This window comes from Peromyscus californicus, unplaced genomic scaffold (assembly GCF_007827085.1).
Source record: "Peromyscus californicus insignis strain IS unplaced genomic scaffold, ASM782708v3 Scaffold_3__1_contigs__length_106647218, whole genome shotgun sequence".
In the NCBI taxonomy this organism is placed as follows: Eukaryota; Metazoa; Chordata; class Mammalia; order Rodentia; family Cricetidae; genus Peromyscus; species Peromyscus californicus.
In genome coordinates, this window is record NW_026294551.1 from 4,480,671 (window position 1) to 4,493,154 (window position 12,484).

Here is a 12,484-nt window from a genome sequence, read left to right on the forward strand (position 1 = left end):
GATTGGTCGGCGCGGATTATTTAAAGGAAAGCGCCAAAACTTGCTGACGTTTACCACCCACAGGTCCCGGGACCGAGGCTTGAACAGCGACCATGAGTTACATCAATCTGCCCACCGTGCTGCCCGGCTCCCCCAGCAAGACCCGGGGGCAGATCCAGGTTCGGGGTCCGGCCTGCGAGGGGGCGGGTGGTGGCTGGTGCCCGGGGTGCGCGAGCAGGGACCCCTAAGATGACTTCTCTCGTAGGTGATCCTCGGGCCCATGTTCTCAGGAAAAAGGTAATGAATGAATGGGTGTTCGGGGCGGATGGGCCTCCCCCTCTCTGCAGACCCTGGCTCTTCTCTCCCGCCTCCCCCTCCTTCTCAGCCCCCGACTAGGCAGCAGACTCCGCCTGACCTCTGTACGCGCCTTCCCGCCCAAATTCTGTCTCTCGGATTCCTGCTTCCCTCCCGCCCTAACCACAGCCCCTTCTCCCGGGGAACTCTTCTATCTTTGCTGAGGCGGATCACATCGGGTTACCATAGAGACCCCCAGCCCACATCCCCAGAAGCCCACAGGGCAACCCCATGTGGCCACGAGGGCCTGGGCGGTGCGTGGACACCTCTTCCGCGAGTTTCCTCATGCATTCCCCATGCAAGCTCGCCTGAAGCCACGGAACTCAATTTCCACTGAGGCGAGGGTCCGTCCACTGGAAGTCCCACCTGGGACTCCAGTCCCCCACTGCTCGGGGATTCTTGGTTTTATTTTTTGGGTATTTTGTTGTTCTTGTTGTTTTGACTCAGCGTCTTTCTATGTGGCCCTGACTGACCTGGAACTCGCTCTATAGACCAGGGTAGGCTCGAACTCACAGAAATCCGCTTGCCCCTGCTTCCCTAGTACTGGGATTAAAGGGGTGCCCCACCTACCAGGCACCCCCACTGTTCTTGAATGGTCTGCTGTCACCTGAGTTTGGTCCCTTGCTCGGAGGGTGAGGCCCAGGCTCTGGGGTCCAGAAGCAAGCGCTTTGGCGCCTCTTCAAAAGCTTCGTAAAGTTCATTCAGAAAAGTTTGTTCAGAACAGCTGGGGGTAAGCCTTGGCAAACGGGTGAGGTTTGGGATGTCCGCCACTAGGTGGTGGCGGTGAGCCGCCTTTCCCACGGGTCTCACCTGCCCTGGTAACTCTTGCAGCACCGAGCTAATGAGAAGGGTCCGGCGCTTCCAGATCGCCCAGAACAAATGCCTGGTCGTCAAGTATGCCAAAGACACGCGTTATAGCAGCAGCTTCTCCACACACGACCGGTCAGTCCCGCCCCCTTGATCCTGTGGAAACCCTCAGGCATGGGGCAGACTGTCAGATGTACCAGGGTGGGGGGTCTTTGTCAGAACTGGAGAAGGGATGGGCTGCTACAGGCCTCTAGTGGACAGGAGTGAGTGCTCAGAATTCTGAATGGCCTGTCCCAGATGGTCACTGTGCTAGGAGAGCCTGGGTTCCACTTGGGTAGAGGCTGCACGACGCCCCGTCATGACTGACCCCACAGAACTTTTTCTTCAGTGGGCTCCCTGCCATTCACCATTCTGAATTGTTACGCCAGAGCACTGGACACTTCCTTTTGCAGCCGAAGGGCAGGAGCTGACTAAAGTGATTTGGTGGCAAGTTTGGGGATTGGTGTTCTGAGTGTCCTGGGCTCACCCCCGAGCCAGAACTGACCACTGGAGCTGCAGGTCAGGGTTGCTGTAAGCTGGGCCAAGGTTGAGAGCAGGGCAGGTTTCTGAATCGGAACGGGAAGCAGAGTGTCCAGGACTTGGAATTGGGGCTGGAATTCAAGCCATGCTTCCGACCAGGCTCTGTGCTGAGATCTTTCCTTCTTCCGAGTGTAATCACGCTGTCCACAGGATGGGTGAGCATCCAGGAGGACCGAGAGCAGAGGAGGCCACAGAATGGCCGTAGTGTCTGGGGTGGGCCACAGCCAGTTTGGGGCCTGTCCTCTCTCTGGTCTGCTGGGGGGCGGGATTTAAAATACAGGAGTACTGTGTTAGCTCTTTGGTTGGGTTTTGTTTGTTTTGTTTTACAACTTTGGACTTGTGGGTGCGTGCATGTCTGCGCCTGAGCTCAGAGGACATCATCAAGCATTAGTCTTCAGCTTCCATCTTCTTTCATTCAGGTTTGTGAGTTCTTGGGTTTTGGTTTTTTTGAGGCAGAATCTCTACAGAGCCCTTGGCTGTCCTGGAACTTACAGAGATCCATCTGCCTCTGCCTCAGCCTCTCTAATGCTGAGATTAAAGGCGTACACCAACACGCCTGCCTTTTTTTTTTTTTTTTTTTGGTTTTTCGAGACAGAGTTTCTCTGTGTAGTTCTGACTGTTCTGGATCTCACTCTGTAGACCAGGCCAGCCTCAAACTCACAGAGATCCACCTGCCTCTGCTTCTGGTTGTGAGCCGCCATGTGAGTGCCAGGAATTGGACCATAGGTCCTGTGCAAGAACAACAAATAATCTTAACTGCTGACCAACCTGTTTATTCATGGTCGCATTATGTAGCCTAGGTGGGCCTTGTAACTTGTGACCCTTCCTCTTTATCCTGGAATTACAGGTGAGCAACACCACATCCACCCCCTAACACCCTCCCCACACACACACACACTCTTTTTTTGTTTTGTTTTTCGAGACAAGGTTTCTCTGTGTAGCTTTTGGAGCCTGTCCTGGAGCTCACTTTGTAGACCAGGCTGGCCTTGAACCCACAGAGATCCGCCTGCCTCTGCCTCCCGAGTGCTGGGATTAAAGGCGGGCGCCACCACCGCCCGGCCACACACTCTTTATTACTAGGATTATAGACAAGTTCTGTCATGCCCAGCTTCCCAAGTCTTGAAGAGTGTGAGGTCGTAACTAAGGCCGAGACATTTGCGTGACTACCACTGCACACTGCTTGTCTGTGTTTTGGTAAACTGTTTTTTCGGAGTTTGTTTCGAAAGTGAGGTAGACAGAAGACAGAAGGAAACAGAGGGAAGGGATTGGATCCAGCCCAGCATTCCACTCCTTAGAAAGCCATGCAGACAGTGAGGCCGGGTTCCCAGTGTCCTTTAATGGCATTCTGGAGCATATCCAAACTGGCTTTCAGAGGCCTGGGTGGGTTCTTCCTTGCCGGGAAGCAGTCTGCCACAAGGTCCGTAAGCAGGGGCCTCTTGTCTCAGCTCTGCCAGCAGGTAGCCATGTAATATAGAGAGTCCTTTAATCTGTGGGGGGCAATGAATGGAGGGGGTGGTTCCAGAGGGTCACCCTGCTGCCTGGCTTCCAAGCTCGCCTACCATTCCGGACACTGAGAACAAGATACTTCTTGTCTCAGTTGCCACTAGGCTATCCACAGGCATGTTATAGCGTTCCTAGGTGCTGGACTCTCTTGTGGGGCTGGAGAGATGGCTGAGTGGTTAAGAGCTCTTGCCGAGGACCCAGCACCCACATGGCAGCTCACAACTATCAATGACTCCAGTTCCAGGGGAACCGATGCCCTCTTCTGACCTCTGAGGGTACCAGATGTGCCCCTGATACATAGACATCCATGCAGGAAAAACACACACATGCCTAAAATTTTAAAAAACCTTTGCCTACAGGAAAAGCGCAAAGCTACACAAACCCTGTCTTGAAAAACCAAAAAAGAAAAACCTTTGCCAGGTGTTTATAGTGCGCACCTTTAATCCCAACACTTGGTGGACAGAGGTAGGCAGATCTCTGTGAGTTCGAGGGCAGCCTGGTCTCCAGAGAGACCCTGTCTCAAATGAATTTTTTTTTTTTTTTTTTTTTTTTTTTTTTTTTTTTTTTTTTTGGTTTTTCGAGACAGGGTTTCTCTGTGTAGCTTTGCGCCTTTCCTGGAACTCACTTGGTAGTCCAGGCTGGCCTCGAACTCACAGAGATCCGCCTGGCTCTGCCTCCCGAGTGCTGGGATTAAAGGCGTGCGCCACCACCGCCCGGCTCAAATGAATTATTTTGCTTTATCTTTTGGCACCAACAATAGAACCCTGGGCATGACCTACCAGGAGCTCTACCACCAGGCTGCGATCCAGAATCTCCCTAAAATTTTAAATTATATTTTATGATGGCAGTGATATAGGTCAGTGTTATCCTGGTTTATTTCAAATTTTAAAAGAAATAAAAATAGTTTTTGCTGCTCGAGTTGTGGTGATATATTGTGTACCCTAATAAACTTGCCTGAGGATCAGAAAAGCAGAGCAGCCAGCCTCTAGTTCTTCCCTCTACGAAATCCTCAGCCTAAAGAGAGTGAGTTCCTGTTTCCTCGCGCCTTATAGACTTTCTTGGCCCTGCCATATTTCTTCCTGGGATTAAAGGCGTGTGTGCTTCCCAAGCAAAGGCATGAGCTCTCAAGTGCTGGGATTAAGGGTGTGTGTCACCACTGCCTGACCTCTATGTCTAATCTAGTGGTTGGCTCTGTCCTCTGATCCTCAGGCAAGTTGATTAGGCTACACAGTATATTACCACACAGAGTATTGTGGACCCTGGGGACTGTGTCCCCTGAAGACCTTGAGCTGGAGTTGTGGCTTAGTAGCTGAGGGCTTATGTAGCATACATACCTGATTCCCAAGAGGGTTAGTTTTGAGGTTTGGGTTTTTTGTTTTTGAAACATTTCATAGCCTAGGCTGATTTAGAACTCACTTGCTTCAGCCTCCTGAGCTTCTGAGCACTTCAGTTACAGGTGTGAATGCATTACCACACGCACTTTAGGCCATAGGTTTGAACCCCTGCCCTCCTGTTTTCAGAGACCCAGCCAGACTCCTTGGACATGGCCTTTTCTTCTTACTCTCAGTCAGTCACTCTGTAACCTAGGTCAGGTGCCTGATGACCAGTTAGCTGCCCCCAAGTCCTGTTCCCCATTCTAACCATAGGAGAGATTTATTTCTTTTTTTAAAAAAGACAAGCATAGAAATCCCACCTTAATTTCCAGAGAAAACTTTGGAGTCTTTGCTGAGCTTAATAGCAAATGCTATTAATTTTCAGTTAAGGGAGGTAACTTGTATTAACTGGTTTTGTGAGCAAGGCCCTTTATTCCCCATCCCTCTCCCACAGGAACTGATGCAACACCACAGGTTGCTCTCCTGGATCACGGTAGCACCCTCTCCCCTGCATTTGGGCCTGGGGATGCCCTGCTGCTGGCCTTGCTCATCCTCTGGCCTTTGTCTTCCCAGGAACACCATGGATGCACTGCCGGCCTGCCTGCTGCGGGATGTAATCCAGGAGGCCCTGAGTGTGGCTGTCATTGGCATCGATGAAGGGCAGTTTGTAAGTTAGCTTGAAGCATAACTCACACTCACACCCCCGACCCCTCTTGTCCCTGCTGGTTCAGAAGTTCCTTCTTTCATCTTTTGGGGAAGTTAGGAGACTAACATGTCTTCACTGGTGTGTGAATGCCCTGACCGTATAGTGTTGTCGTATAGGATTTCTTTTCCCGAACAGGCTGGGGATAGAGCTCAGTGGGAGAGCTCCTCCTTCACCTCTGTAGTGGCTGGGCCTCCAGGCCTTTGACACCAGCCTTGCCTTGGTTTGGGAGTTTGTCTCTGTGGTTTTTATTTTTCTGAAAAATCTTGAGTTAGTCCTTTCTGGCCAACTACATCCCTGTTTTTTTTTTTTTTTTTTTTCCAGGGCATCCTCTGACTGGGGTGGGAGTTGTCTTTTGTGGTCTTCAATTCCCTCTCTGAGTGCCTGAGCTGGCAGAGCACCTGCCTAGCATGCACACGGCCCTGGGTTCCACCCCCAGCACCATGTGAGCGGGCTGTGCTAGCATGCCTATAATTCTAGTGCTAGCATGGAGGTGGGGATCAGTCCAAAGTATCCTCGGCTATATAACCACTTTGAGGTTAACCTGGGCTACATGAAGGCCTGTCAACAAAAAGGGTCTGGCCACACTTGATTCTTTGCCTTTAAGGTTATCTCTAGTCCATGAGGGCGGGCAAGGACAGAAGCTTAACAAATGTGCACTAGACTCCAAAACTTAACATCATGGGTGTTTTCAAAAATATTTGTTGGCGGGTGAGGTGGTACTGTAGAGTCTCCTGTACTTGAGAGACTAAGGCAGGAAGAGAATCAGGAGTTCAAGGCTAGCCTCAGCCACAAGGTGAGACATTTTCTTAAATAATCCCAAATAGGGCCATGGGACTGCTCAGTGGGTAAAGGAGCTTGCTGCACAAACCTGGAGACCTGAGTTTGATCCCTGGAGCCCACGAAAGGGTAAAAGTAGAGAACCACATCCAGAGTTGTCCTCTGACCACCCACACATGTGCTAGGGTACACATGAGAGGCCTCCCACCCCTACATCATATGTAGTAGTGACCATTTTAAGACAGATAAATGGGCTGGAGAGAAGGCTCCATCGCTGATCACTTGCTGGTTTTGCAGGTGACCCAAATTTGGTTCCCAGCACACACGTTGGGCACCTCCGGCTGCTTATGACTCCAGCTCAGAGGATGTGATACTCCTGGTCTGTGTGGACATCTGCATGCACGCACACACATACCCTCACATAGACACAAAACTTAAAATGTTTTAAATGGTTTAGTTGTCAAATAAAGATGGAATATATGTCCCTAGCATGCAGCCTGGTGACACTAACCAATCAATAGAAAATAATTTCCCACTGTCCTGTGGCTCCTAGTGGCTTGCTCACAAAGCTAAATGGTGGCCCTGGGTGGCCTGGGTTTGGGCTAGAGGTTCTTTGTCACTTGCTGACGCTCTGCAAGCTGGAATTTGCTTTGGCCCTCTGGCTGTCTGCTACTCTCATGCTCTACTTTGGAAGGAGCCAAGCTCGTTGGGGGGGTAGTCCCCAGCCTGCTCCCTGTACACCCCGCTCCCCAGGGCAGGGTAAGGCAGCTCTGGCTGTGATGCCCTCAAGTATAAGTCCTGCCCCTCGGGCCTGCTGCATTGACCTGCTTATCAGTTATGCCCTTCTGGTATTCCTAGAGGCCCAGGTCTGGCACCAGCCTACCAGTTGCCCCAGTCTGTTCCCCATCCTAACCTATAGGAGAGATTTATTCCTATGTTTCCCACCTTATGACTGAGAAAAAATAATTTATTGAGTGGATTCTTCAATTTTGTTTTTAAGATTTATTTATTTATGTATGTATTATATGCATATATGCCTGCGTGCCAGAAGAGGGCATCAGAACCCATTATGAGCCACCATGTGGTTAGAGGGATTTGAACTCTGGACTTCAGGAAGAACAGGCAGTGCTCTTAACCACTGAGTCATCTCTCCAGCCTGATACTTTGATTTTTGAGATGAGGCCTTGCTTTGTGGTCCAGGCTGAATTAGAACTCAGCCTCCTGAGTGCTAGGATTATAGTCCCAGCCCCCAGCCCAGCTTCAGTGAGTGTTCGTTGTGCACGCTATATAAATACACGGTTATTCCATCTGCCCCAGCCTGTAGGACCCTGCTCTTTACAAAATTCAGGATCTCCCCCTTGCAAAAGAAAAGGCCCTCCCTTTCTTGCCTTGGACAGTGGGTAGAGGGTTGTCTAGGGCCCCTGAAGCCACAGCTGAGGATATGGAGCCTCCCATGTGTTCATTCCCCAGGGCCCTGCGGGCTTCTTGGCAAGAGTAAAAGAAGCTATGCATCCTCCAGAACTTTGTGTTTCGTTTCTGTGTGGCACAAGTCATGACAACCTAGGTCACAGTAGGAACACACTAGGAAAGGAACTTGCCACATCAGCATCTTTGAACCAGAGACTACTGGGAATGCCCTGCATGCACCACATCGTGGCTTCTAAAACCTGCCACAGGGCACAGTAGGCATGGAGCAGTGGGACTCCAGAGAGGGGAGAAGCTCCCTTCCGTCCTTTGGCAGAAGGGCTGAAGCCTGGCTTTGCTGTGGACCAGGAAACATCAGGAACCTGCACTCTTAGTTGTGGGAGGGGCCTGGAAGGAGGGTGGTGCCTCACTAGTTCATTTTGGCATAGACTGTACCTAAGTTTTGTTGATGCTCTGATTGAGTGGGGAGGGGTCATTATCCACAGTGGCTAGGGTTCCTGGCCTAATGTTGGCCCAGGAGATTATGTTCAGCCAGTGCCCCGACTCTGAGTGAGGGCCAGCCCAGCCTTGATGCTTCTAATTATATACATGTGTTTTTATAGAGCAGGCCATGTCACATGCTGTGACTATTGTGGGAATGGCTGGGTCCAGGGACCAATCACATCCATTCCAAGTATCTGCCCTTTGGCTGTGGCGTTCTAGGTTCTGGAGACAAAACTGGAACTTCCAGGTGGAGGGAATAAGGAGGAAGGCGTGGGGGAGGGATGTGTTAAAAAAAAAAACCTGGTCTGAAGAACCAGGCACAGTGGCAGCACCTATTAACTCAATATTCAGAAGGCTGAGGCAGGGGATTGTGACGAGTCCCAGGCTAGCCTGGGCTATACAGTAACAACCAATTAAAAAATAAAAAACAAAAGGGATGGGGAGAGAATTCGGTTAGTGAGGCACCGTCTCTGCACACATGAGCACCTGAGCTCTGGTCCCTAGCACCCTGTAAAACACTGGGTATAGCCAGTGTCCATAATCCTAGTATTAGGGAGGCAGAGACAAGCAGGTCCCTGGAGCGCGCTGTTCAGCAGCCTCACTGAATCATTGAGCTCTAGAACCCTGTCTCAAAAACAAGGTGGAAAAGCCAAGCTTGGTAGCATATGCCTTTAATCTTGAAGAGGCAAGTAGATCTCTGAGTTCAAGGCTAGCCTGGTCTACATAGCAAGTTCCAAGCCAGCCAGAGCTACAAAGTGAGACCCTGTCTCAAAAAGAAGACAAGAAAAAGACATACAAGGTAAAGAACTATTAAGGAAAACGCCCAGTATTGGTCTTGGCCTATACACGTTCACACACATTCTTGGACATGACATGTGTGCTGAACACAAAAGGCCCTGAAAGAACCGAAGCCAGCAAGATCAGGGGCTGGGGACAGGGCAAGGGCCCATCTATAGCTGTTTCAGGAGAGAGGTGTGCCAGGAGCCAGCTGGGCAAACTGACTGTTCTGGAGACCAGGCTGGTCTTGAACGAACAGAGCTCTATCTGCCTCTGCTTCTCAAGTGCTGGTATTAAAGGCCTGTGTCACCATGCCCAGCAAAGTTCCTTTTTTTTTTTTTTAATGAGCATGAGTGTATAGCTATAAGTATGTATGTGCACCCTGTGTGTGTAGTGCCCATAGAGGCCAGAAGAGGGCACTGGGGCCCATGGAAAGATGATTGTTAGTGACCATGTGGGTGCCAGCAACCTGAACCAGGTCCTTTGCAAGGGCAGCAAGTGCTTACCTGCTGAGCCATCCCAGCCCTCTGTGAGAGTCTGTTTTAAACAGAAGCTGTGTTTAGCTTCTAAGGCTGCCCGAACAGCACTCAAAATGGGCTTTAAGCACAGAGTTTTGTTCACTAGCTGTTCTAGAAGGCAGAAACCCATGATTGATTAATTACAATCAGAGGACTGTAAGGGGAAGTTCTGGCCTCTCCTCTGTTTATAGAGGTCTCTGTTGGGTGTGGAAGTCTGCTGGCAAGCCCTAGGTAGCGTCACGCTGCTGCACCCTGGGAAGGGTTTGGGTAGCCAGGGCATGCAGGTGGGTGCTGCACAGGAACGGTCGCATGGCCTGGTCTCCAGCTCGGGGCTGATGCGTCTGCCTGAAGCCCTGCCCATGGCAGCTGCCTCACTTCCTCCTCTACCAACTTTCCCAGTTCCCTGACATCGTGGAATTCTGTGAAATGATGGCCAATGCAGGCAAGACAGTGATCGTGGCAGCATTAGACGGAACCTTCCAGAGAAAGGTAAAGTGACTCAGGCCTGGCAGTGGGTCCTGAGAGGGAGGTGGGGATTTGAGCATGAGACAGTACACAAGATGTCCCCAGAAGTAGGTATGTTCAGAATAGTGCTCTGACCAGGCCAGGGGTCGAGAGCATGAGGGTGTGGCTCTCCAGAAAAGCGGGATCAGGGTGATGTATCCTGATCACAGGGTATAAGGGAGAAGCTGGCAAGAGCTCAGGCTACAACGTGCTTGCCTTGCAAAGCATGCAGACCTGCGATTGATCCTCAGAACCCTCTTTTTAAAAATGCCAGGCAAGCTGGTGTGTGTTTATTACCCCACCACTGGGAGGCAGAGACGGGTGAATCTCAGCTCACCTGTAAGTCAGCCTAGCCTACACAGCAAGCTCCAAACCAGTGAAAAAAACCTGTTTCCAAAAAAAACCAAAACCAACCAAGGTGGGCAGTGCTGGAGGAAGAGCACCTACAGTTGCGCTCTGGCTTCCGCACGCATGCACACGAACACAGGCAGAAAGGGGAGCTGCCTGGCTGAATGACCAAACATACCTGCTGTCCTGTGTGCAGGCTTTCGGCAGCATCTTGAACCTGGTGCCGCTGGCTGAGAGCGTGGTGAAGCTGACCGCAGTGTGCATGGAGTGCTTCCGAGAAGCGGCCTACACTAAGAGGCTGGGCCAGGAGAAGGAGGTAGCTCCTTGTACTTCTGTCCATGGAGTCGGGTGGGCTTGGGCTTCTGAGTGCTACGTTCACACATCCTCTGTGGCCCTGTCCACCAGGTGGAGGTGATAGGTGGAGCCGACAAGTACCACTCCGTGTGCCGCCTTTGCTACTTTAAGAAGTCCTCTGTCCAGCCTGCTGGGCCAGACAACAAAGAGAACTGTCCGGTGCTGGGCCAGCCTGGAGAGGCCTCAGCTGTCAGGAAGCTCTTTGCCCCTCAGCAAGTCCTACAGCACAACTCTACCAACTGAGAGGACCTGGGGCCTGCCAGCTCCTATCCAAGCTGGACTCTCAGAGAACGGAGGAGAGGCTGGAACTGCCGTGCCTAATGGACACTGTGCCCTGGACAGGCTCATCTGCTTGTCACAGCCTTTTTTAGTTCCCTTGGTTGCAGAGATGCTTCAGCCCAGACTGGAGCCAGCACTTGTCTGGTGGTTAAGGTTTGACATCCAGCCAGAGGTGAGGACAGAGCCACATGGTGTTGTGACATTGTTGGTGCTGACTTCTTCCTCCTTGGTGGCTTTTGCTGCTGGGTTTCAGTCTCACAGAGCCCCGCCCCTTACTGAGGCTCTAGCCCTCACAGCCCTCCCTTTGTGCGGAAGCCTGACCTACACTCCCACAATGTGCTCCCGCCCCCTGGGCCAATCTTTACACAGTGGCACTAGGGCTTGCCCTGCTGAGCCCCAGCCCTGTGACTCAAGACTCTTAGTGAGAGCCTGCTTCTTGTGCGATAGTGTAAACAATATTAAAGTTTGCTACTTGAGAGCGTATTTCTCTTTAACCTGGGTTTCCCCAAATCTTGCAGCCAGAGTCCACATGACCTGGGGGGGCAGGGATTTCTTCCCTCTTTTGTAATGGTCTCTCCACCACAGCCCAAGGGGAGCAGTTACCCACCTTCCTGTCTGGTGGGTTTCAGGACAAAAATGGAAAAGCAGGGAGAGCCGAGGGGATGGTGTCTCTAGCTGGCACTGGGAGGTCAGGTTTTGTAACAGACACTTGATAATTTGGGTTGAGAAAACAGCTCATGTGCCTTGGAAAGTGGGCTGTGACAACTCTCTTGAAAGCCAAGGACCTGCGTCTAAGACATGTCGGTGTGTCCCTGGCACTGTGCCCAGCCTCAGGACATGCTCGAGAGGGAAGACCTCCTGCTCCGAGCCTGGGTATATATAGCACCTTGTTAGTTTGTTTATACTTCAGATTTGGAAACTGTCAGAACCCGCTATTGATGGCCTCATCATTGCACAAAAGAGCTGCCTCGGGCATGCTACTTCCTGATAGAGATGGCTCCACTCCATGCCATGTCCCAGGGAGGCATCAAGAGGGACCAGACTCGACCTCCCCTACTGTGCCCTTCACTTCTAATGGCAAATGTCTGCTCTGGAGGAGGCACTGAGAGGGGCAGCCCCCTAAGGCCTGCTCTAGGATGCTACCTGGGCTAGCTATTCAGGACAACTCATCTTTACAAGCTGACACAGTAGCTATTTTAAGATGCAGTAGAAGGCAGTTGGAAGAATGAGACCCCATTAGGGGGAGCTGCCACCCCATGTTCAAAGTACACGTTCTTCTGGACATGACGGTTTACAGCTTTATTCCCAACACTCAGGAGGCAGAGCCAGGTGGATCTCTGAGTTCCAGGACAGCCAGATCGACACAGTGAGACGCTGTCTCCAAAAAAAAAAAAAAAAAAAAAAGTTCTAGAGCCAGGAGGAGGCAGGAGGATTGCCTTAAGTTGGAAGCTTGCCCGGGTTACATAGTGAGAGACTCTGGTCTAGCCAAGCATGGCAGCACAGGTCTGTGCTTCAGAGTCTGGGGTAAGTTTTGAGGCCAGCCTGGGCTATCTAGATACTATCTTTGAAAAGCTGGGGTGTAGCTCAGTTGCCTAACATGAAGTCCAGGGTTTAAACCAAGTACTTGGGGAGGGTCAGAGGGTCATCTTTGGCTATATAAGCTTGAGGCCTTTTCTCAAAACAATACTAATCAAAGTGTATTTCTACCCCTATCTGAG

At 51.2% G+C, this 12,484-nt stretch overlaps 1 protein-coding gene across 1 annotated transcript; it reads left to right on the plus strand.

The window, feature by feature from the left end:
* Positions 1–60: 60 nt before the first annotated feature.
* Tk1 (thymidine kinase 1) lies at positions 61–12,387 on the plus strand. The gene is made up of 7 exons (XM_052757491.1): positions 61–158; positions 245–276; positions 1,165–1,275; positions 5,169–5,262; positions 9,681–9,770; positions 10,330–10,449; positions 10,539–12,387. Exons 1-7 carry the CDS (start codon positions 93–95, stop codon positions 10,728–10,730), a joined length of 705 nt encoding a protein of 234 aa, XP_052613451.1. The 5' UTR covers positions 61–92; the 3' UTR covers positions 10,731–12,387.
* Positions 12,388–12,484: the final 97 nt, after the last annotated feature.